This window comes from Onychostruthus taczanowskii, unplaced genomic scaffold (assembly GCF_017590055.1).
Source record: "Onychostruthus taczanowskii isolate IOZ18803 unplaced genomic scaffold, ASM1759005v1 scaffold15, whole genome shotgun sequence".
NCBI lineage: Eukaryota > Metazoa > Chordata > Aves > Passeriformes > Passeridae > Onychostruthus > Onychostruthus taczanowskii.
Window position 1 is genome coordinate 5,919,584 of NW_024498685.1, and position 25,105 is coordinate 5,944,688.

The 25,105-nt window shown below is 35.8% G+C and overlaps 1 protein-coding gene across 2 annotated transcripts in view; it reads right to left on the reverse strand.

Moving 5' to 3' along the window:
- Positions 1-25,105, reverse strand: part of CCDC91 (coiled-coil domain containing 91) — a 117,797-nt gene that overhangs the window by 33,181 nt on the left and 59,511 nt on the right. For both annotated transcript variants that reach the window (XR_005952206.1, XM_041398709.1), the window contains exons 8-11: positions 21,219-21,326; positions 8,105-8,197; positions 7,859-7,927; positions 5,928-6,104 (exon numbers count right to left, since the gene is read on the reverse strand). Coding sequence is in view for 1 of the 2 variants with exons in the window: in XM_041398709.1 (XP_041254643.1) it covers positions 5,928-6,104; positions 7,859-7,927; positions 8,105-8,197; positions 21,219-21,326 (447 nt within the window). In the remaining variant the exon portion in view is untranslated. The remainder of the gene's footprint in view (positions 1-5,927; positions 6,105-7,858; positions 7,928-8,104; positions 8,198-21,218; positions 21,327-25,105) is intronic.

The window sequence follows — 25,105 nt, forward strand, 5'->3', positions numbered from 1 at the left end:
AAGGCAACAGCTTCATGCTTTTATTTACATATCATTTATTCCCTTACACATCACTGGGTATGGAAATCCTTGAGAATTCCAATACCAAATTCCTTCAGGTTTGCCAAGCTACCAGCAAAAGCACTCCCTCAAGTATGAGGGTTCTCATCCTCAGATGAGAACCAAAAAAGTTTTGATAATGTAGCAGGTAAGGAGCCACTCATTCTTTAGGATTTAGGTGATCTATACATTTTAATTTTAGGATTTAGGTGTTCTATACATTTTTATCTAAGCAATGGCATATGCTGATATTCATAAATGCATGGAAATTCATTAAACACCATTTAAATAATAAATTATTTTTCACCTATCTAGATGTTTGCCAGTAAAATTGTATTAATGCTTTCTAAGACCATAGATTACAAATTTATTGCTCTGCAAAGAACACTACAACATGAACCTTCAGAAATGTGAACATACTCAATCATCTTAAATTTTTAAAGATTTACTCATCAAAGACCACTGAAAAGTTCCTTTTTTTAATTTTTTTTTTTCCATAAGCTTTTCAGTTAGCTTCTCTTGCAAAAATATTTTTTCTTTGTATATCTCAGTATATCTCAGTTGTGGCTTGGCTGAATGAGACACCACAGCCTCAGTTTTCCTGAAACACTTTCCCATTGGTAAGATAATTTTGCCTTACTGCTTTTCCTCATGTCCAAGAGGAAGCAGAGTTTATGTTAGTTCTTTTAATAAATTAAAGGTTTTTTTTTTCTTTTCTTTCCTCAATATTTTCAGCTTTCAGAAAACTTGAGCACTTGAGTCTCTAATGGATCTGCTATGTGGATTATGGCAGAGATGAACTCAGGCTCTTTTTCCCTGGAGAATTAGGGTAAACTACACTAGATTATATACAGTATTTTAAATTTAAGCCTTCAGGAAATGACAAAGGTGATTCTTTGCTTCAAATGCCTTAGCAGAATTATTTATTTCAAGCTATGAGATGGACTTAAATTTCCAGGGCTCACCCTGCAGCTGTCAGCTTTCCTTTTACTTTTAATGAATTTATTTTAAAACAAAAATAGTGGTGCATAAACTCTTCTTCAGTTTCTTTTGCTAATTCTCTTCCACACCACCACAGATTTTACCTCCTTTGTGTAGCTGAGTATTTGGCTCTGCAAAATGATAACAACTGCTATGCAGAGAGCTCTGTGCATTATAGCTATGGGAGCTAGTCTTCATTCCCCACCAATTATTAACTTAATACAGCAGCCTTTATTCAGAATTGTATGGACATCACCATCATATATCCCCAAAGAATTTTTGGACTTCTGTTTTTTCAATGAGTAAAAATATATGTAAAGAAGGATAGAGGGAATTGTCCATTGTTTTTTCAGTTTAGAGTTGTACCACAAGAGCTTCACTGCAATTTTTGATTCTGGAGTAAAAACTTCAGCCTCAGACAAGTTACCTCTTATACTTTCTCCTCATCTAGAGGATACCCACTTTTTATTTAAATAGGTGTTCTAGAAAAAATTCTAGTGGAGGAATTTCACCACTCTCAACACTGACAACTACCAGACATTAAACTCTCCTTGCAGGGAAGATGCCACTGTAAAAAACACCAGAAAAAAACAGAAAAGAAAATACTGGAGACATGCCAAGCTACATCTAGTCTGTTAAATAGATGAGTTCCTAATCTATGATGACTTTTCAATGTGTTGAAAGAGGATCACGAGGTTCCTGTGCAAATGAACATTATCTTTAATCAAAAGACTACTAGTTCTTTTCAAGGAGAGCTCATTCTTCCTGATTTAAAATGCAAGCCTGCTCTTCCCCAAACTGAGAATGCTCTTCTAAATTAAAAAAAATAACAAACAACCAAAACTCTTATAAAAGCATCAAGCACCTGAAAAACACAATTATAAAATCTGAAGATGCTGCCAGTCTCAACCAAAATGGAAGTCATCTGGATTTTTACTACTTCACAACCTCAAAAACATGCTCTAAAAAACATTTTTCCATTCCCCTGATGAGGTAAAATATCTCATTTATCCCTTTAGAGTTATAAGGCTTCAAAAAATAATACCTTTAAGTACAAATACCATATCTCTAAGTAAAGACCCCAAGTCACTGGAACAGTCAAAGCTTTCATGAAAAGCTTTCATTAAAAAAACCCCAAAACAATGTTCATGTTACTGTAATCCTTTAATTTCTTAAAGAAAAAGCAAAGAAGGTGGTATGTCAAGGTTGCTCCGTCAAGTTGAAATATTAACTCAGTATGTGTTAGTTCCTACTTTCACTGTAAGTTTATCTTTACTTGGCTGTTTCATATTTGGCAACAAAATATTTCATATTAAATATTATTTATTTATTAAACTGTCTCTAAATCTCCCAGTTTTTCTCTGGCAATGTTAAATTAGTATAATAAATTTTAAATGGAAGTAGTATTTCCGTATCTGCAGACTGGACAACAATTTGACTGAGGACAAACATTTGTTTTTAGGACAAAGTTTTGTCAAGCATGAATTTCTCACAAGCAGAAGGCATCTGCATAAACCTTCCAGATTTGGATCCCCTCTGGGTCTCCTTCCTGGCCACTCTGCAGCAACAGCACCAAAAAAGTCTAAAATAATACCTGGATCATCCCTGCAAAGGAAACACTCATCTTTTCTTCTTTTAAACAAATTATTTAGGTGATGAAGGAAAATTTTACCACGTAATTCAGCACAAGTGTGATCTTCAAACCTTTATTGTTCTTCTTCTTCAAACCTTCTATTGTTAGGCTAAAACTGCCTAACCAATGAAATGTAAACAACCCATACTTTAATGTTTTTTCCCATTTGCTTTCTCTTACATAGTCATATAACTTCTAGTGCATGTATTTAAAAACCAGTGGAAAAAACCCATATCTTTTATTTTAATAAAGAAAATTAATGGATGGCAAGTTACTCTTTTAAACCAACAAATGAAAACTCCTAATCATGTTTCTCTGGTCCAGAGGGTAAAGAAGAAGCCAACAAATTCATTTCACTTTTACATGGAAATTTATTTTCCCTCACATTCATAACCTAAATGTTTTACAGATACACAGTGGTGCTACAGTTTTTAAAATATGTCCTTTATAAACTATTGCACCATGCAGATGAAAATGCCTTTTTCTCTATGGGTTTCCATCTCGAAGATAATAATAAAATTTTCAATGTTTTTGAATTTTTCCATTAATTATTCCTAGAGTTAATTGTGGCATTTTGACTGCAAGCCATTCGGCCTCACCTATTTGCAGAAGACCAGACTGACCCTTTGTGATCTTCCCATTTCACAGGTTTACTGCATCAGTGAAGGAAAACTCCTTCCCTTTAATACTATGCTTAATTTCTTTTTTGGTTCAAATCAATAAAGCAAATAGCTTTGAAATAATTTACAGCAAAATAAAATTTTATTCTAGGCCTTTTTACATTTCATTGTCTAAAATGTTAGACTCTTGTTTGCATTTTGGCCTTTACAGAGCTGACTTAATATATTGCCTAAACAATAACTACAAGAGAGTCAAGACTGCAGTTATAGCTTTTGTAAGACAAATCTTACAGAAAACAAAACATAAATAAGAAACAACTCTGTGTGGAAGGCTCTACACAGAGAAAATTACTGCCCACACACAAAGTGCCTTGTAGGCCCAAGTGTTTCTCATTGTTAAACCAAAGCTGTATCTGACACCACATATAAGTTATCATTTGGCACATCAGCTCTGCAGGACTTTGTTGACAGAAAATTTTTGTACTTTGTGTATGCTTATAATTGCAACGGCCTAAAGGAGACATGCAAGTTCTTGGCAGAGGAAGAAGGGAAAATTTCTCCAAGAAACCAATTTCTCCATGAAAGTCCTTCCTCCCCAGGGAATTTGTACTCATTAATTAGAGAATAAAGAGTGTAACTACATATATACCACAGATATATGTGATAGAATTTGGAAATCTCAAGAAAAATCTGCATTTTTCCTTAAGTAAAAATAGATCAGGTATTTGAAAAATGAACCAGACATGAAGGTGAATTAATCATGTTATAATCAAATAAGATAAATTATTCCTGTTACAATAAAAGTTGTCAGAGCTGTTTGGTATTAAAAGAAATGGAATTAACTAATGACACTACTAAAGGAGTACATAAAGTGCAAGATATTTAAAACAGAATTAATCTCAAAGGTCTCCAACACCTCAGAGCTGCTCACCATCACAAGTACATCACCAGGTACTTCCACACTAGGAACTATTTGATCTAAAAGAAGCTTGAGTGGAAAGACCTGTCCCTTGGAGAGGCCGGAATCGCTTCCTCAGGGAAACACAGACATGGCAGCGGATTTAGGACTTTATCAAAGGACTATAGTCCTTTATCAAAGAATAGATCCATCCAAATTAAACTACTTCTAATGTCATCCTGTCTTGTGACAACTTCAAAGGCAACATCAACCATGAGAGAGTCTGCAGCAGGCTGCAGAGTGAAGGCAAACCTGTCTCAAGTCGCTGGCCCAGCTTTGCCCACACTTCTCCCACACCCAGGACACCCCGCGCCCCCAAACCCAGCAACAGAACCCTGGCTGAACTCCAGCACCCACCACGGGACTCCTCCACCCAAAATCCTCAGCATCCATCAAAAACCTTCTCAAACTTCATTACCACAGTCCTCCTCCTCCTCCTCCTCGCAATCTCTTCATGCTCCACAAGCAACAGGATTGCTGTCTTTACTCCAGTAAATGAACACTTTACCGCTCTCCCTTCCAGAGAGTCTCTACCACCCTGGCACCAGTTCTCTCTCTGGACAGTCTGGATGATTTGTATCTAACTAAAGCCCAAGCAATTGTTCTCAGCTTGAATTCAGCTTTGAGCTCAGCTGTTTACCCTTTTGTTCTGAAGAAGAGTTTGACTGCCTGAAGGCTTGCTGAAAGTCTTAAAAATTGACATTTCACCATTTGATACTTGACATTTGAAAGAAGTAAAGAAGATATATTAAAAAAAAATCATTCTATTTACATTAGGAATTTAGGCAATACAGAGTATGATAATGGCATAGCATCAAAACTTTTTTTTTTTGTAGCTGATTAGGTATATGAGGTTATTAATTTTGTTTAACAATGGAAAGGGAAATGGTGTCTGTTTCCAAAGAGTACTTTTATTTTACTTCAAAATTCTTAAGTTTCGGGTTTTTTTCTTATGCAGCACATAAAGAAATACAGCAATATCAAATTACAACACACCAATGAAATATATACTCCTTAAATATCTGAAGACTATGACTATAACATTCAAATATGCCACCAAGACATCAGTGAATTCACAGGCTGCCCCTCAAAATCCAGCATCACAGACCACAAAATGCAACTTATGGAACAGTAATTTACTTTCAGTTTTAATATATTTCATTTTCAATTTGTAGAAATGCTAAAAGCACTGTTGGCAACATCCCTCCCAATTTGTGTTAAGTGACGAACATTTATTGTTATAGAAGCACCTCTCCAGTGACTAGAAACATTTCTGGTTCATTAGTGGTTTACGTTTCCTGTTTTTATAACTCTCTCTTTATTTTGTACCTGTTCTGTAAGGAACAAATGTAACATCTGTAGTCTCCTACAGGTATGGAAGTCATCTGAACTGTTTACAGCATAAATGCCACTCTCTGAGCAGCTCATCCTGGGCTCCTTTTGAAGTCAGGGGACAAAACCAGGCATGATTTATATCATTTCAATACATGTAGCTTTAAAGGTCATAGGAATTGTGTTCTGTATGTGCCAGCCTCTCTCCATACACACAGTCTAGGTGAAGATAAACTGCTTGCTGTGCATTGCAAATATCAACTAAGTGACAGATGCCACAGGAAAATCTACCACAACAGAAGACATACAAAAGTAAAACCAAAAAAACACAGAGCAGGTGCATGGAAGGGTAAAACATACTAACCTGATTCTGCTTTCTTTGCTCTTGCATGGCTTCTGAAACAGCCTGGGCAATCTTTTCTCTATGACTATCACGTTCTGCTTCCCACAGTTTTCTTTCTTCTGCATGAATCTTCTCCATATTTTTCCTCTCCTCCTCTACTGCTTTCAGAACAGCTTCCTGCACTACTTCTTTTTCAGCCTTTGAAACAGACCAGGTACAATGAGATGAGCAACACACCCAACCTGAATGACTCATATTTATCACCTTCACAAGATATGGGATGTGAATATTTTCACTTCTGAACTATGAGGTTCAATTTATCTTACAGTGCTACCAAGCAGGTATTACCTCTGGGCAATGACTTGTGTAGTTACAGAAGGCAAAAGGAAGTTACAGGAAGGCTCTTAAACTCCACCTACTGAAAACACAGGCATTCATAACTAATTTGCTTAATGAAAAAAAAAAACAAAAAAAAAACAAAACAAAAAACAAACAAAAAAAACCCAAAAAACAAAACAAAAAAAAAAAAAACAAACCAAAAAAACCCAAAACAAAAAAAAAAAAAAAAAAACCAAAAAAAACCAAAACAAACAAACAAAAAAAAAAACCACAAAACAAACAAACAAACAAAAAAAACCAGTAAATGGAAGTGGAAACCAAAAAAAAGAAGTGGAAGTAAGAGATATTCCTGCTCTTATCTACAAATATCTGAAGTGCAAAAACTATTCAAGCATTTTCTGTAAAAAATCAACCGCTATCCATTTGTTAAAATAAATGTGTCTTCCCTCCCAAAGCTCCTTAGCCATGCTACAAGAAGTACTGTTTTATTTGCTCCCCAGTCATTATATTCAACCATTATCTGAAATCACTGAGAATTTAAAGCCAACAGCTCCACACATGCATAGCTACACTATTTATCAGCAAGACAACCACTGCATAATATCTACAAATAAAAAATGGCAAACTGAAGTTCAAAATAAGCAAACATGAGTTAACAAAACTTAATCACAAATCCCTCAGATTAAAAATACTGTATTCATCAGATACCTACACTTCCAACTAAAGCTGTTTCTTCCAATTCACTGGGACTTGGTTTTCTACTTATATATTAAAAATACAATAATTAAATTAGGATGTTTTATTATAAACACATTTTCCTGTAGATATCAACCATGTAAGAAATATTTGTGGTACTACTGAATGCTATTCAGTGAGGCGCTCAGCCAGTGTTCATATACTACACAAGAAAGACATACAGAAAATTACAATATAGCCTGATGCACTGTTCCAGGTAATACACACCACTAGCTTCCCCAGATCATTACATGCAACTGAACTTTTGTACTGGATTCTACACCAGTATTAGAAATTAATTCCAGCTTAAAATTTACAAAATTATTGTCCTAACACCAATGCACTTAATAATGAAATAGACAGGAGAAATGATATTCAAAACCTGAATAGTCACTTTTAGCCAAACATCAGCTTATATAAAATAATTCAAAAGCTGCTAAACTGTCCCTGTTTGTATATGACTTTAATAATAGTTCTCTCCTCATTGAAGATTACCATATTCAATGAAAGTTAAATAAGACATGATTAAGATCATCAGTTGACCCTGCTACCTAGCTCTTCAAATCAAGATGCACTGATGTCAAAGGACCACAAAAACAAATATTTAGGTAACAGCAACAACTGAATTGCAATTCTGTGACTTCTTGTTATGAACAATTCAGAGGCTATTGTCCAAGAGAAGGAAGTTCCATCTCTGCATCAAGACATGGGATATAACAGATATGTTCATCTTCAGTAGAACCAGCTTCTTCTAAGCACACATGAGAACAAAGATATTGATAAATACAGGTATGAAACAAAAGTGAGTGTCTGAGCTTGGCATTTCTAATGACACACATGTAATCCACATGGCATGTCCAGTAATTAATGAGAGATACCTTTGCAGCAGCTGCCAAAGCCTCCTTGCTTCTCTGTCTTTCTTCATCCAAACACTTATCCAGCAGTTCCTGCAAATGTTATGAAAAATTAAACTGCAATAGACAATAAAGGAATGGCTAAAAACAATTTCAAACAGTCAAAGTGCTTAAGAAAGCTTCCTCTTTCTGTCAGTAACTGAGACAGGATCATTCCCAAAAAACTCCATGATGCTGGTCTCTTATTTTTTTGGTAAACAAAAGCAGTACCTTGTGCTTTTGCGACTGCTGCATCATAGCTTCTTCTATCTTTTCTGACAACACTTCCTTTTCTGCTTCCAAAATGTCAAGAAGTCGCTGATGCTATTGGGAGAAAACATTAATATTTTGCTAACCATGTCCAGTGAGTAAAACAGACAAAAAGAATTAATCCAAGACACTTAGACTTGTCAGTTACTCATAAAATTACTTCAAATGTAGATTCAGTTAAATTACATTCACAGCACTCCTTTAAGTGATTTCATGTCATGGAAAAATTTCAATAATAAAAAATATTTAGTTTCCTGAATAATTAATATTTCCGTTCAGTCTAAAAAGTATTGTGAAAGAAGTTGAAAAATGAATCACTATGTAAAGCAACACTTACACAATTGATACAGATGGTCTAAGCAACACCACACTTTATTTCATTTAAACAGTTGCAGAATTTAAATTAGTCTAGCACTACCTCAGTTGCGTATACAGAGAGTAGAAGGTAAATATATTTCTCTCAACCATTTGTGATATCGTGACCCGAGAGAGCCAGGAAACGTGAACAAATGAGAATTCTGCTTTTTTGTCAATTTCTCATCATCCTAAACATTTTTTCAGGGAGAAAATGAACTCTGAAGTGACCATGTATTCTATATGCAGACATAGAACTGCTCATAATCACATCAATTTTTTTTCTCTGTATCAAGTAAAGAATTTGCAGGATGTGGGTTTTGTCTCTAAGAGATAAGCTGTTTCCCAAACCCAAAAATTATTGCTGGAAATTATTGATGCTACGTATTTGTCATGATATAACTGCTAGTCATTACATTTTTTTACAAGTTATTTAAGAAATTATCTACTATAACCTGAAAGTACAGTATCAATGCAATAACATTGTACAAGCTCACCAAGAGGAAAGTTACAGTAGAGTTCTATATTAGTATAAGCGTATATAACAAACATAAATATTTTACACATACAGTTAAGCAGGCAAATCCCCCTTTCACCAGCACATCTAAGAAACAGTAATTTCTGTTTCACAAATTTTATTGTGTTTTAATTTCAAGTGTCTCTAATGGCAGCTAGAAATACACTACCAAACTGAAATACTATGTTCTGAAAAATATTTTTTCATTTGAAGAATAGAAAACTTTTAGATTGCTTCATAAAGTAAAACGCCTATCTGCCCTTCCAGGATAAACATGTAAAGAGGCATTTCCTTCTGAATTTACTTAAAATAGGTCTGAATGTGGCAGACATATTCTAATGGAAAACACCTGTGGAAGGAGTAGCAAAATTCACATCGTGTTTATACTTAATGATGTGTAACTCTCTTTTCTTGTGTTTTCAGACATTAGCTTTTAACTATCATGGCACTTACAGAAATTACATTTTCCCAGTAATGCAAAGATGAAACAATAAATGGATTTTATTACTTAAATTCTCTCCATGACTCTTCATTTGACTAACTGCACAGGTTACAAATATGTTATTTCACAATGACACAATATAAAACAAAAACATGCAAATATTTTCGCAGACATGTGCCACAAATCCAAGCTCACTAATCATGCCAAGCAAAATACTGAATCTTTATTTTGCTTGCTGAGAATTGGCACAGGAGATTCTAAGGAGAGTTCCTTAGAGAAAATCACCTCTATCTTGAAAACACCTGCAAGAAAATAGAAGTCAGTTTGTTCAGTGAGATGAGACTTTCTAGTTTACACCTGGCAGGCAGTGAATTCCAGCTTGACTCTGACCATCTGATTTCCAGGTTTTATATGAAGACTGTCCATCAGATTTCTGGGTGACCTGTATCCACATTTCAGGTTGCCACAACAGGCCAGCTACCAGACGTATTTCACACCATTCTCAATGGGACCAAAATTTTCAGCTTTTAAACTCCAGAAGAGTTTTAAAATTTTATTTTCCATGTAAGTATGAAAAGGCATTCAATGCCTTTTTATACACACATGGAAAATAAAGTCCAGGAATGCAGATATTTGTATTAATACAACACAGACCATGTACACATGGCCAGTGGAGGAAATCAGTGTCAGTCCCCCCAATGATGAAACAGTTTGATGACCACAGTGCTTCACATAATCTAAACCTTCATCAGAGTTAATGTCTCATTAACCTGTCAGGAACCTGAAATCCTGAAAAATACAGATATCACAACCAAAACTCTAACTACAAAGAAGTTGCCTAGTAAGTAAACAATTCCAAAAACCTGAAGACTGCTGTGACTGAAGTGTGATTACTTTGATTAAGCTGGGCTCTCCTATTTCCTTGGTAGACTAGAAGATCTACATGGTATTGCATTTGGAGTTTTACGGAATTCACAGAAATGCAGCACAAAAACATGTTAGTTCATATTTTTCAAGATACCAGAGGCAAGTATTTGTAAGGGCATTTAGAATGCCTTCTAAATGTCCTTACAAATAACCCTAAATACAAACCCTATTAGCTTTCAAAATAAAAGCTAGTAACTTCTGTCATAATTCAATACAACTTATTTTACACTAAATAGTATCACTACTTCTCCTGGAAGTACACAATTTATCATTTCAATACTGTAAGTCTCTTGTGAATAGCTTGGTACGTCCTTTCCTTGTAATATAAATGCTTATTCATGTGGAATAATCCCCCTATAGATGATTACCTTCATATCTGAACTTCCAAAAGATCATTTATCATCACAAATGTAGCAACAGCTGTCCATACAATCCAGTAAAGCAAATTCTCTTGTATTAGTTCCAGAGAAATACCTTGGAGAACTGGTTATTTGGCTTCAGAATCTATATTTGGTGACTCTTGTTTTTCAGAGAGAAAAATACCTTAAGCTATTGCATTACATAAATTATATGAAAAAAAAAAAGTAAATGGAAGTGGAAAAAACAGAATAAAATATTGTGTGAACTGCTTCTCCCTCAAACAGTTCTTAAATCCAGAAAACCCATATGAGATAATTAGTATGGATACAACATGAAAGCTTTCATTCTGCATGTAATTAATATGCAATTTAATTACTAATCAAGAATGTCGTGGTTTTCTCCACAGTACTATGCCCCACAGCAGTGTTAGCCCTCCTGTAGAGGCACATAATGTCCCAGAAAGCTGTGCTCATTAAAATAATAGAGCGATCTTGGTGGTATTAGTAATCCATTTTCTAGAACAGAATGCACCCGAATGCATCTGAATTCCTTATTTCAGAAGCACAGATCTTTCAAAGGCATATCCAGGGGTCTTGGATGTGCATATTACTTGAGCAGGAAATCTTGGAAGTTATGGATAGTAAAGGTTTCTCTCAACAAAGAAGTTTTAGCTCTTTGTGTATAATGACAGCATTCAGACAGACTTTGGCCAAAAAATAAAAAAATTTAAAAAAGCAGTAATTCAAAGAAAGTTATTAACAATTGTATCAATAGAATTCCAAGCTGTTAGTTTTAATGGATCTGCAGCACAAGCTATTCTAAGCCTTTCGGAACTATTATTTAGTTTGGGCAGCTAGGTTTGTATTTCAGATTTTAAAACAACCCATACACCCTTTTAAGTAGAACTTATTATAGAGAAGCATTTGATACACTGAATTTCTAGACATGCAGGATGACTTCAGAGTCTGGTACTAAATGCTCACAGTGAACTTTACATACAATCAGTGCTTCCTCAGTTGGTCTTCCAGACAAACTTTATCAAAGAGAGTTGAAGGTTAAAAATAAACAGGTGAGAGTTTCACTTCAGCACTTCCACGTTTGAGAGCTTTCAAAGGTCCTTGTGTTTTTAGCCAACAGGAGATTACAAGAAGTTTTAGGTTCATTTACTTGGCTTGTAGATTTTTGTTCTGCTACAGTAAAGGCATCTGAACAATAGCCCACTGCAGAATTAAAGATCTTATCTCTCAAGTTAAATGGCTACAGCTAAGCAGCTTCATCTCACAAGCCCTCCCTTTTTCACCAGCAATTAAAGCCAGACAAAGGGTGGGAGTTGAATGAATCTCATTCAGCATTTGCAGTTTCCACAGGTAAGAATTATCAACATGTTCCTCTCCCCCTCAGACAGTATTAAAGGAATAATGGAAGAGCTCTGAGACTTCAGGAACCACTCTGAGCTACATATACCCTGAACTCTAATTCCCAAGCAATGGAGAGGCCACTTTCTCCTGGTAATTGCACCTGTCAAGGGCACACTGCCCATGCTTCAAACAGGAAACCTAATAAAAGCTTTTAAGGCAGAGTGATCTGTCTCCTGTAAGTAGGATAATGAGTTCATCAGACCTGGTAGTCCTGTGAAAAGTAACCAAGTGTCTTCCAGGTTTCCTGTGAAAGTTAGGACGTTGAATTACATAGGAAGCCTTAAATTTTGAAAGTTAGGACGTTGAATTACATAGGAAGCCTTAAATTTGGAAAAAAGCAATTAACCCCTGCAAAGGTCCCTGAAGTTTTTAAACAGAAGTTGAGGTGATGGTTTCCTTTATTAAACAACCTAAGAAGCAGAAAAAAGGTAAAAAAACAATCTAAATATGTTGGAACCTTGAATCCAATTATCCAACTGTTAATAAACAAATATACCTTACTGAGTTTCTGGAATGAAGATGGAAAGTGATACAAAGTGATGGCTACAGAACTGGAAATACGGTGCATGAATCAGTGAGGGACAAAAATAAACGTCAGTGAAAGCTGCACTTGGGAGCACCAGATTTCACCCAGTTTTCACCCTAAGGTTCCTAGGCTGCACATTCACACTCTCTGTGTGTTATCTACGAGGCACAGCAGAGAGTTGAACACTACGTAGAGATATCTAGAGAGAGATCTAAAAATCCTTTAGCTTAAGTACAACAAATACTACAGCTCTTCAATACATCACTTTACCTGGTTTCCATAGCCCAGAACTCTCACTTCTTTCCAACAAAGCTATAATTCACCTTCTTTTATTCCTTAGACAGGGAGTATAGGGTTAAGAATGCAAAATTCTGAGTTGTAAAAATTCTGAAGAGCAAATTGTCTCATGACATGATGGTCCAGTAAAACATAAGAAAGAGATTTCAAAAAAAAAAAAAAAAAAAAAAAAAAGAAGAAAACCCCCAAACTATTCTAAGACGTGGTATTCAACAGTGGAGAGAAATACTAGTATTTCTACCCTACCCTCTGGAAAGTAGCATGATAGGGTCAAGAAGAGTCTTGTGAAAATCAGCTTAAAACAAAAGGCATTCAAAAATAGGTTATAATGTTTTCCTCCCTGCAAGAAGTTCTCTAGGCAATGGTTCCAAATGAAAATCGTTTGATGTAGATTCAAATATAAATACAGAGGTCCTGTGGTTTTTCTTGATTCCTGTAAAAAAGAAATCAAAAAAATCTTTCTTTTTTTTCCTGGAATGTGAGTCAGAGAAGACATTGTAAACAGATTTAATCACAATAGTAACTAGTCAGTCTTTTTTTGTTATTTTTATATATTAAATTTTTTTCTGAAGAATCATGAATTTTTTCTTTCAGGTAAGCATAATTTGAAGGATTACATAGAAGATATTACACTAGCTTATGGGGTGAATGAAATAATGCATGAGATGAGTTCCTTCACAGCTAAAATGATGCATTAAAGCTATCAATAACTAATCCTAACTTAGTGCAGTTATAATTCCTTGCATATTCCTATTGATCCTAAACTCCAAATTTGAAGTAAAAAAAATTGGGTGTCTTGCATGGACTGGAATTTTTTTTTAGTAGTTTCTTTCTGAGTCCTGTACTGTTTCATTTAAAATTAAATGTGTCCAGGAATTCATCCATAAATTTTTTTTTTTTTTTTTTTTTTTGCTATAGTAATGGACATCCAATTTATGATTCTGCAGATTGGTTCCTTCTCAATATTGAGTAAATCATCATGCAAGGATCACCAAATTTGGCAGGATCAATTAATTTTGTCAGCTGCTATTCATAGCTTATGTAAAAGTAGTCAGTTAGATAATAATCCAAAAATAAAACAGCAAAGAACATCACAGAACAACCAAAGTCAATATAACTATCCTAAAACAACAGGAAAAAGAGACCTTGCATTAACTGGTGTATTACTACAACAAGAAGAGGGTGTTTCCTTCTTCCACAGATCTTTCATCTGAGGAAACAATTGTAATACACTAAAGAAATGATATTTGGAAATTTCTTTTAATGCCACCATTACCAAAACCACCATATTGAGACATTCATATGTCTAATTCGCCCTCAGTGAAAGACCAGTTTTCCTTTTAACAAGTATCTACTGAATTTTTTAATCTAATGAAACTGCGTTTTAGTTAATTGTTTAATAGAGAAACACTAAATAATGTCATCTGCAATACTGGGGCTTTTTTGTACTTTCATAATATATGGACACAGAACCATCCTCCTCCCTCAAGACTTGGGGAAAATTATCTTCAGGAATATTTAGTAAATGTTTCACCACTTCATTCACCAGCACAGAAAATAAAACACTGGATGAGGCTTTTTAAGAATTCAACACTTCAAATCTGTTCACCTATTTTAAAAGAAACCTTAACTCACTAAGTTCTACTTTTATTTCTGCCTCTCATGAAGGGATCTAACAGTAGGAAGAAATAACAGAGGTCATGGGAAACATTATTATCTATGTGAGAGGAAGGTGATGTAACAAAAATACATCATGATTTTGTAATGTTATCAAAATATTCCCATTTCTACACCCTATTCAAAATATTATCCTGAGGAAAAAGTCAACCTTATTAAAATACCAGTAACATTTTTCTGCTCCTTTAAACAAGGCTGTCTACATTTAACAGCATTTTCTTCTATACTGCACCTTTTCTTCAGCACTGCTAAGCTCTGCCTAAGTCAAATGACAAGGACTGGTAATTGGAACTGGTTTCTTACACTGTCCTCACTATCTGTGGCATCTCGAGTGTTTGGCAGTGCAAGGTGGAAAATCTGTCCTGAGAATTCCAACATCTGGTACATATTTCCACTTCCTCAAATTATAACTTATTACTGCATGGTTGAACTGTGTCTTTCTGCCAGTTTGAGGTCCAAGTGTCTAACGAAGCAGCAGCAGAGCTTTTCCAAGAGGCAGCTCAGGGAACAGCAAAACATTATTACGTGAGAAAAGCTAAAACAATGTAAATATAAAGAAAAAGTGTAATAGTGGTAATAAAATAACTAAGGATAGGCTTGTACTCAGGGTTCCACTCAGCAGCATACAGTGGGTGCACAAACTGTATCATTTGAGCCACATCAGAGGGTGAAATTAGGTTTAAAACATTTTGCTGCATAAGTACTTCATTGTTTTTAAAAATAACGTAGGAAGATATATAAAGACATCCAATAATGAAAATACTTTTCTTGGAAAGCATACATAGTAATAGAGATCATTAAAAACACAACACACTTCAAGCTCCTGGGGATACAGAGATAAGCAACTTCATAAAAATTGACACTAATAAAAAAGTATCAATTACTTCTATTTTGTGATCTAATTCATTTCCCATGTGAGCTCTCCACAAATTGCTCCATTTATCAGGAAGAAATAAAGGAAATGAACTCCTAAAATATGACCAATGTAAACAGCAAAATATTCAATAATAGAAGACAGCAAAACAGAACAAACCCAATTTTTTTTTTAACTACAGCTGACAGAAAAATAACTGAGGAGAAAAATCTTTCTGTGTTGCTTAGCTGTTCAGAGTATCGACGAGAGTTGAGGGCATAAATTCCTAACAAGCAGTGATTGTTTGAAGATAAGTTATATAAGCAAAAGAGAGAAAGAAAAAAAAAATCACTCTAAAGAGCTACTTTCAAATGCCACTTGATAAATTCAAGGAAGCAAATGTCATTTCCCAATAAGATTTTTGGTGGAAACGCTAAAAGTATCCTGGCTGAATTAACAGTGCAAAGGGACTGCAAAAGCATCCTCCAACTAGCATGTGAGAGTGGGTATATTGAAATTGGGTCCGTAAACTCTGGTAAGGGTTTATATTTTAAGAAAAGCTACCAAACAGTTCTGCCTGTTACCAGGTTTTTTCATGGAACGACAGAATCGCGGAATGGGTAAAGCTGGAAGGATCACAATGGGTCACCTGGTCCCACTTCCCTGCTCAAGCAGGATAAATCCTGAAAAAATTCAGAATTTGGAAAAAACAAGCAAGCAAACAAACAAAAAGCCATCCCAGCAGAGGAAAAGCTGATTCTTGCTCTTTTCATTTTGATTCTCTCTATATACATGGAAATCAAGGAGGTATCAGGAATTCAGGAATTCATTTCTCAAGTTTGCCACAGGATTTTAATCAACGCTTGTTTTTTGCTCATTTAAGTTCTGAGAAAGTGTAACTTCTTTGCAAAAGAGCATCAGACCTGAAAACACACAACTAGATGAATTATGTGAAGGTGACTTACAAGAAAATGAAACAGGAAGGACTGATTGGAAGTACTTGGTTTTGAAGGGAATGAATAAACAAATATTTCTACAGCAGCAAACGACAAGATTTCTGGGAATTGAGAGGAAATGCTCAAAGAAGGGGACATAGTAAGTACTCTAAATAATTTCCAAACCTATCATAGTTGGAATTATTGAACTAGAAAGGTTATGTTCACCGCAGTGTTAGTATTTTCAGTCTGCAAGTCTTTAGCATTACGACTCTCACTGCAAAAATTTGGCCAATGTCTCCTAAAAATGCAAATATTCACAAGACTCTCAGAATCTAGTTTGCATATGGCCCCTTCAAGATCAGGCATTAAAAAAATTTTACAATCACTACCATCAGATGGGAAAAACACAGAGCCTCTTTCAAGAGAAGAAAAACACAATCAAAGTTCATAAAATAAGCATTATTAGAGAAACATGAGGCACATTTTGAGTAGTTATAAATGCAATTATTTGGAATCAAAGAGAATTATATCTCCTGTGAAACTAAGTTTCCAATGGAAGCAAACATTTTCCCTGGCATACAAACAATTGCTGTAGAAGAATAGTACTTCCTACATCCTGCATTTTAGGAGTTGTTGGGAGACATACTGGTACTTTTCACAAAAGGTTATGCAAAACACATCAAAATGAATCATCTAAATACTAGAGAAGATACCTATCACATTCCAGCAGCTCATGACTATTGTCACACCAGCTTCCTGCTTGTCCACAGGCTGTTCTTGAAAGCATCATAAACTTTAAAAGATGAGCTCCAGCCAGTGGAATTTTTATTCCGACTGGCCTTTCAGCAGTTGTTTTCATATTAAAGATAAACCAACCACTCTGAGCGAGTCTCAAAGAGACAAAAGATTTCATTCAAGAGATTTTAAACTACTATTTATGATACAAATTACAGCCAACATCATGATAAAGCATTGGAAAAAGCATTAAAACATGGGGGTAACTCTAGTTGTCTTAAATGCTGCTGCATCTACAAATGTGAGGCATGCTTCAGACACATAAAATCATCATGAAAAATAACTGCTGTAGGTTTTTAAGATTTTATTCTGATACACAGATCATTGCCTGTTTTAAGAAGAACAAAAAAAAAGTACTTTGCTATAGACACATTTTGACACCAACTGCTTTGATTTAATTGTATGACAAATTTCTGAGTATTAAAAAAATCTATTCAAAAATTTTTTGATTATGTTTTTCACCATGTATTTTCACAAAGCACATGAGTAAAACCACAAGATCACAGCTGATGTTCATTTTCAGAAGGCATCAAAGGTTTGTGTCTCAGAAAAAGATGAGGATGAAATTTGTGATTTTCCAAAATTGTGATGTTTTCTACTGGCATTTTCTGATATTGTTAAAACTCTGGAAAAGTAAAACTGACAAGCACAGCTTTCCTAAATATTCAGTATATGACACGACTGATTTCTGGCACAGAGAAAAAGAGCACTCTTTGTCCTGTTCATTGATGGAGGACACCCGACACTGGTGTCCCTAAATGTGCCACAAGAATGTGCCTGTTTGCTTTGTGAAGTGTTGACATCATGAAATCACAGAATGGCCTGGGTTGGAAGGGACCTTGGAGGTCATCAGGTTCCATGCCATGGTCAGGGACACCTTCCACTATCCCAGGCTGCTCAGATCCCCATCCAGCCTGGCCTTGGGCACTGCCAGGGACGGGGCAGCCACAGCTTCTCTGGGCACCCTGTGCCAGGGCCTGCCCACCCTAAAAGGAAATAATTTCTTCCTGATATCCAGTCTAAACCTCCTCTCTGTCAGTGTGAAGCCATGTCCTGCACTACATCCTGTGTCAAGAGTCTCTCTCCATCTTTCCTGTGGGCTCCCTTCAGGTGTTGGAAGGCACCAATGAGGTCACCCCAAAGCCTTCTCTTCTCCAGACTGAACAATCCCAATTCCCTCAGCCTTTCCTCCCAGCAGAGCTGCTCCATCCCTCTGATCCCCTTGGTGTCCCTGCTCTGGCCTGGCTCCAGCAGCTTCCTGTCCTTCCTGTGCTGGGATCCCAGAACTGGAGGCAGCCCTGAAGGGTGGGCTCAGCAGAGCAGAGAGGCAAAGGAGCAGAATCCCCCTTCCCCTGCTCCCTACACCACTTCGGATATGGGAGTGTATCTCCTTGGGAAAACCAGCAGCCCTAGAGGCCGTCACCTGGGAAGGAATCATTCCAGTGATCATCATCCAGGATGCTGCCTACAGAGAGCTGGTTTGCTGACAAGCCTGACACATAATGATCAAATAGCAACTGCAGGTATTTTTCCAGCTGGAAACTGGGATAAGACCATGCAATGAGGTCTTTCACTTCTTTCCCCATCCTGGAAAACACAACCTCGCACACTGAACATTGTCAGCAGGATAGCACCTCTCTGGACAGGATTTTAACTTGCACCTCCACCTGATATAATTAAGCTTCAAAATCACAAACTTCAATAAACTCTAACAAAAGGTTAAAGACAAACAGAAAAAAACAGCTTTTCCTCTATCTCAAAGACACTTTTGTGATGGAGGGACATGGGAATTCAGGGGGAAAACGAGAGTAAACAGAAGGCATGACAAAGGAGTTATGAGATAATCTTGTTTGTCTGGAACTAGAAATAAAACAGCAGAACATTTAAAAGGAATGGCAAATGAGCACAAAAAAACCTATGTGGTTTGACAGTTTTACACAGGTTTAAAATTTTGAAGGCAAAATACTGCTTGTAAGGCACAAATATTTGAAGGGAACAAAAAAGGAAGCAATTTTTGTGTTGAGTCTATACTTGCACTTTGAGATTACTGCTGCACCAAAAAAATTCTTTACAGTGATACAAACACTCACAGATCTCCATGTAAAGGTGGCTATGCATGTACATCCCATAACAGAAAACAGCAATGAAATCTGTGTATAAATATCAGCAGTAATTTCATCAAACTCAACTGTTAGCATATAACAAAATCATTTGAAGAAAAAGAAGTGTGAAAATAAACACACAAAAATACATTTAAAAATAGGTGTGTTCAAAAAGAATAAAAAATATACCACCCATTTCTCAGATCTTTCAATAAAGCTTTATGAGTGAATAAAATCTGCCAATATAAATCATATATAATTAAACCTGATAGCTCAACCACAAGCACCCACACTTGTCTATTTGATTAGGCTTCAAAATCGCAGTGTTACATTACAATCAGAGGTGAAAAACCTCAATTGTATTGAATGAGAAATGACTTGGAAGTTAGTGAACAAAATTTACACTTTTTCTGGGATCCAAAGGGGTGTTAAATGCAGACATGATGTGAACTGGGCACTGTGTTTTGTCGTAACCACTCCCTGTCCTGTGACCAAGAACAGTTTTTTACATTGTTGGGTTCTCCCCAGGTAAAACTGAACCTCTTCAACATGTCTCCACACTTCTGTCCCATTTTTGGGGTTTTGATGCAAATCTGACTGATCACAGGCGCAAGTTATTGCTCAGTCTGTAAGAACTATCCCAAAAAATCTTCCTGTGAAATTGCTGTATTTCATGAGGTTCATTTCTTTTTAACATTCAGAAAGTGATATGAAGTTAGCAAACAATGTGTTCATTTCAAAAACACAAAACATTCTTTATAAAAATTCATTTTTACTTGCTCTTTGACAGAGTTTATAGCAAACATTAAATAACTGCAATTCTGTGCAATAATCTCACTCATGAAACAATCAGTTTCTCCACATTATGACACCTTTCCTTCATACTGTTTACACAGATGCTTATGTATTTAATACACATTTGCACTAGGTGTTAATTGATATGGTTAGAACACTCAAATGGTCATAAAACACTTCTGGAAATAGTGGAGTCCTTCAAGGGGACTTTTGATGTATTTAAGGACAAAGATACTCCAAGAAAATTTTAAAAAATTATCCTTGGTATTTTTTGCAGAATCCTTGCTAACAGTACTTAAAAGGTGACTTAGTTGCAATATAAGTGACAAAAGGGGGCTCTTAACAAATTAACTTCTTTTTAATGGTTTTAAATTTCCATGCTCGTGGTCATTATTATTAGATTCAAGAGCTGCACTTCAGTCAAACCAAGATCTTACTGATAAAAAACCAGGCTGACACTGTTCAGAGACTCATCTCTAACTGCTCTGATCTCAAATACTTGCTGTGCAGTGTGCTTTTACTCAAGTCACGCTAAATGAGCCAATTTAGGCCATTAATGCACATATGTATTCCTGGATATAACTCCTCATAGCTTTTTATTTTTAGGTAAGATTTGTATGAAATAAAAATAGGTGTGGACAACACATGTTTTCGTCTATCATCTAAGAACAATCTCAAAATTTGGACCAAAAATTCATGCAAATCCCACACAATTAAATCCTGCAGTTAACTACATAAAAGAAAAACAATGGAATGGTTTCTCCAAGACCACAGAAAATGGCAGCTGTTAAGAAGTAAGTATTAAGTTGCTCTGAGACATTTTCTCAGTGCTACACTCTCCTTGAATCTGTTCCAAGTAGGCTCCAGTGTTATAGAATGTTTTTGATCCCAACAGATGAGGAGTCCTTATTTATTTAGCATTTTTAAATACTTGTGTTTAGTGGCATGCTGAGGAAACAAGGTGAGAGATGGATCATTTTCTTTGGGGATCATACGTGTTAATATTTTTTTCAAACAGGAAAGAGTTGACACTAAGAGAAAATCATGGAAATTCTTGCATGTGCACATCCATACCTGAGCATCAAGGAGCTCTTGACATTTGTGAGAATGCTTTTCAATGGTTAATATATACTGCTTTTCAATAGCTGCTTCTTGCTGCTGAACTGTAGATTGTAGCAGTGCCTGCAAAAAGAAGGCACAAAATACTCAACAAAGATATAACTGGGATGTTTATTGGTAACTGCAGATCCAACAAGACTCATCTACAACCAGAATGTGGAATGCTGTTATAAATTTGAAATGTGCAATGATTGAAGTGCCTTTCTATGTAACACTACCTTGTTTTCAGTCATGACTAACATTTTTTGTATCTCAGATTTCTCATACAGTCTGCCTAAAAGACAGCAGCACACAGAAGATAGAGAGGGAGAGTATTTCTGTTAAATACACTCAGTTTAGTGGGACCACACAAGAAGAGGAGCATATGAAAGCTGCTGAAGAGAAGAAAAAAAAAAAAAAGAAGAAAAAGCCAGACATATTTCCCTGGCTGACAAAACTCCACATCCTCTCGGCACTGTGTAAGATCCCATGGGCCAAGCATGATCTTCACAACCACAAGTCAAGTAAAAGCAGATGGAAATTCTGAGTAACATAAAACATAAAAGAATGCCCCCCCAGGATGTTCACACTTGAATGTGAAGCAGTGGAAGTCGAAGTGTGGAAAGTCAAAGCACCAAGGCAGTAACAAACAGCTGATGGGAGCAGGAGCTGAGTGTGTGAGCAAGTGTTTGTGCACACGCCTGAACTCACACCCGCCTGGCTGAGCCCTGCAAAACCTCCAGCATCTGAATGCAGAAATAGAAATAGAAAACTTGAAGATACATGAAGAAACCAAATTATCATTTGGAGAATAATGCTCAGACTTCTCTAAACAATGATGGTAGCTAAACATTTATCTGGCTCATGTGACTTAAGCCTTTTTCCCTGATAGTATAAAGTCATTTTTCCAAATATCCATTGGGCTATTTATACACAGTGTACCAAAGTATTCTTAACTATTAATCAATATACTGAAGTAGTCAAAATGACTGGGTAAGTTAAAACAGACATGACTTTTACAGAAAACAGACCTTTGGCCCAAATGCAGACAAAGAAAAAAATCCCCATCGTTCAAACAGTCTTTATTTTAGAGATACATTTACTTCATGGAACATAACACACACATCAAATAAAATTTTGAATACTTTTAAAAAAATACAAGAATGTATAAAAAAAGATAAAATCTTCTGACAATTTTTCAATTACCTTTCTAAATTTTTCCACTAACTATCCTCTTATGCCAAAATCACTGCTCTTCAGTAATGCTGTACCATGGTAGCAGTTCTCAGCACAAGCTCAGTGATTAAAAAGGTTAAAATTTGTGCTTAATCAAAGTGTAAGAATACATTTACTGGTAGGTGCAAGGTATATAGCAAACTGTAAGTTTACTTTCAAAAAAGCCAATTTATCTCTAACTAAATTAAATTCTTTCATTCATAGAAATTTGAGCACTCAAAAAAACTGAACTCTCAAAGAAGTGCAACTTCTGTACATAAATCTTTATACTCTGCCTAAATTAGAACATAGAACATATCACTGGCAAAAATTCAGCCTGGACCTTGGGGTTTGGGTTCTTTCTTTTGCCTAAATTATTGTAGCAAGGAATGTTTCATGTAACCAGTACAAAAGAAAAGAAAATAATTCTGTTCTTAGGGAGCACAGTAACAGAATGGTTATTAGGCTGCCATGGCACTTCTCAGTTTATTGCTCATGCCAAGGGTTGAGTCACTTTATGCACTTTGCTGTGCAGACTTCACTGGCAACTGCAAAAATCCTATTAAATGGTATAAAGAACTTTCAGTTTTCAATGAAATAATCATTATTCATTGGATTGCATGTAGAGGCTGTTAAATTTTTTAAATTAACTTACTATTACTATTTTTCTTTGGAAAATACATAAAATTCCACATGCAGAAACAAAAGCCTTCCTTTTCTGTCATACTCACTATTAATGCAGTTTAAATAGAACCACAGGGTTGATGCTGTACTTGACTGTTCCACTAGTTGGCCAAGATAGGAGGAAGAGAGAAAAATCTCCTGTAGCACAGAACTGCAGGTTTCTCAGTGGGAAATACAGCACAGATATGTGACACCCATCCAAATATCTGGCAAATTTCAAGATAATCAACTACTCAAATTTAATAGTTTTTTAAAAAAACTCCATCATTTACCAATTAGCTCATTTGCTAAACTGAAACACACATTTGGCTACTTGATGATTAGTATCTCTAATCTACAGATTAGATATATATTATAGATTAGATATATATTAGATAGTTACAATGACAATGACACTAGAAGTCTTTTGATTAATTGCTATCCTGGGCAAATACTCTTATCACTGCTGAAACACCACTTTCTTCCTTAATTACTTAAGGAGGAGTTTTTAATTGTGCTACTGGCTGACATTCCATAAACCTACAGCCAATGACCTAATACCAAGCTGGCATTCTTGAAACAGACTCCTTTTAATGAAATAATTTCAAGTAAGGTTACAGCAGAATCTAGTCTATGGCACCTGTTGCATCAAGTCAAGGGTAGGATTTCAATACAAGTGCTCTTGTTAATTAATTTTTCCTTCTATATATTTTGCAATGAACTTCCTTAACACTGGTTGAGAAGGATCATCATAGAATCACAGGATCATAGGATTTTAAGGGTTGGAAGGGACTTTAAAGATCATGTAGCCCCAATTCCCTGCTGTAGGCAGGGACACCTTTCACCAGACCAAGTGGCCCAGAGCCCCATCCAACCTTGACATCTTCCCCACTTTCTGATCTCTCTACTAAGCCAAAAAAACTGTCAGAGAATTGGTGCTGCTTTTCCTTCAATAACCAAAACGTCATGGTGGCTTCTGACAGAACAAATAGAGTGAAACCCCTTAAGTTCTCTATAGGGTCTTCATTTTAGTTTGATATGTGATGCATTATAAAAATCACAGAAAAAACCGTTATTTCCGCAAACCATGATAAAAAAATCTTCACACATCTAAATGACTGAACAAAACATTCTTAAATTAAATTAGGCAAATTGAGTAAATTAGTCTGAACTCCTGTTTGAGCTCAGATAAAGAACTAAGCTTTAAGTTTCATACATTTAAATAATTTTAGAAGACCTTGAGCTGAAAGTAAATTCAAATATCATGATAAGATCCATGATCACCCTGGGAGGTTCTTATGGGAAGACACATCTATGCCATGTCTTAGCACTGGTCAGAGTATTTAGGTCTGGAACTGACAGCACACTACCTGTGTGGTGGGAATCCTGGAGAACGGCATTCCTGCACACACACCAGGGACTGAAAAACTGCACTATGCCCAATATGAAAAGTTTAAAACCACAAATGATCACAACACTTCATCCTGCATTTCTACAGCGTGTTATGTACTGAGTACCACATTATCTCTAAAATTTCTCCTCATACTTAAAAAGGCAAAAGTGCAATATCTACGGTTTTGCCAAAAGTGGACATCCCAGCCTATTTTTAATACAAACCTACTTGCACAGCCCTAGTGCACAATGTGTTCATTCTACTGGCAATAGAAACCACAGCCCAGACAGAATTTATTGTAAGGCTAGAATTTATGAGAAACCCTCTTGAATGAAATAGCCAAAATAAGACCATTATCCCAATTCCTCCTGAATTCCCCAAGAGTAACAAATTACCAAACCCCTTTCTTTCAACTCCCTCTTTTTACTATGGGGAAAAGCTAGACAGAATAAAGGCAACAGGAAAAACAAAGATACAAATCATGGTACACACGTTGCTGGGTTATGTTTCAGAATGTTTCTTAAAAGCACTGTATCAAAAGCCATAGTCAATCCAAAAGATATCCTGATCAACATCATTGGCTTGTTTAAGT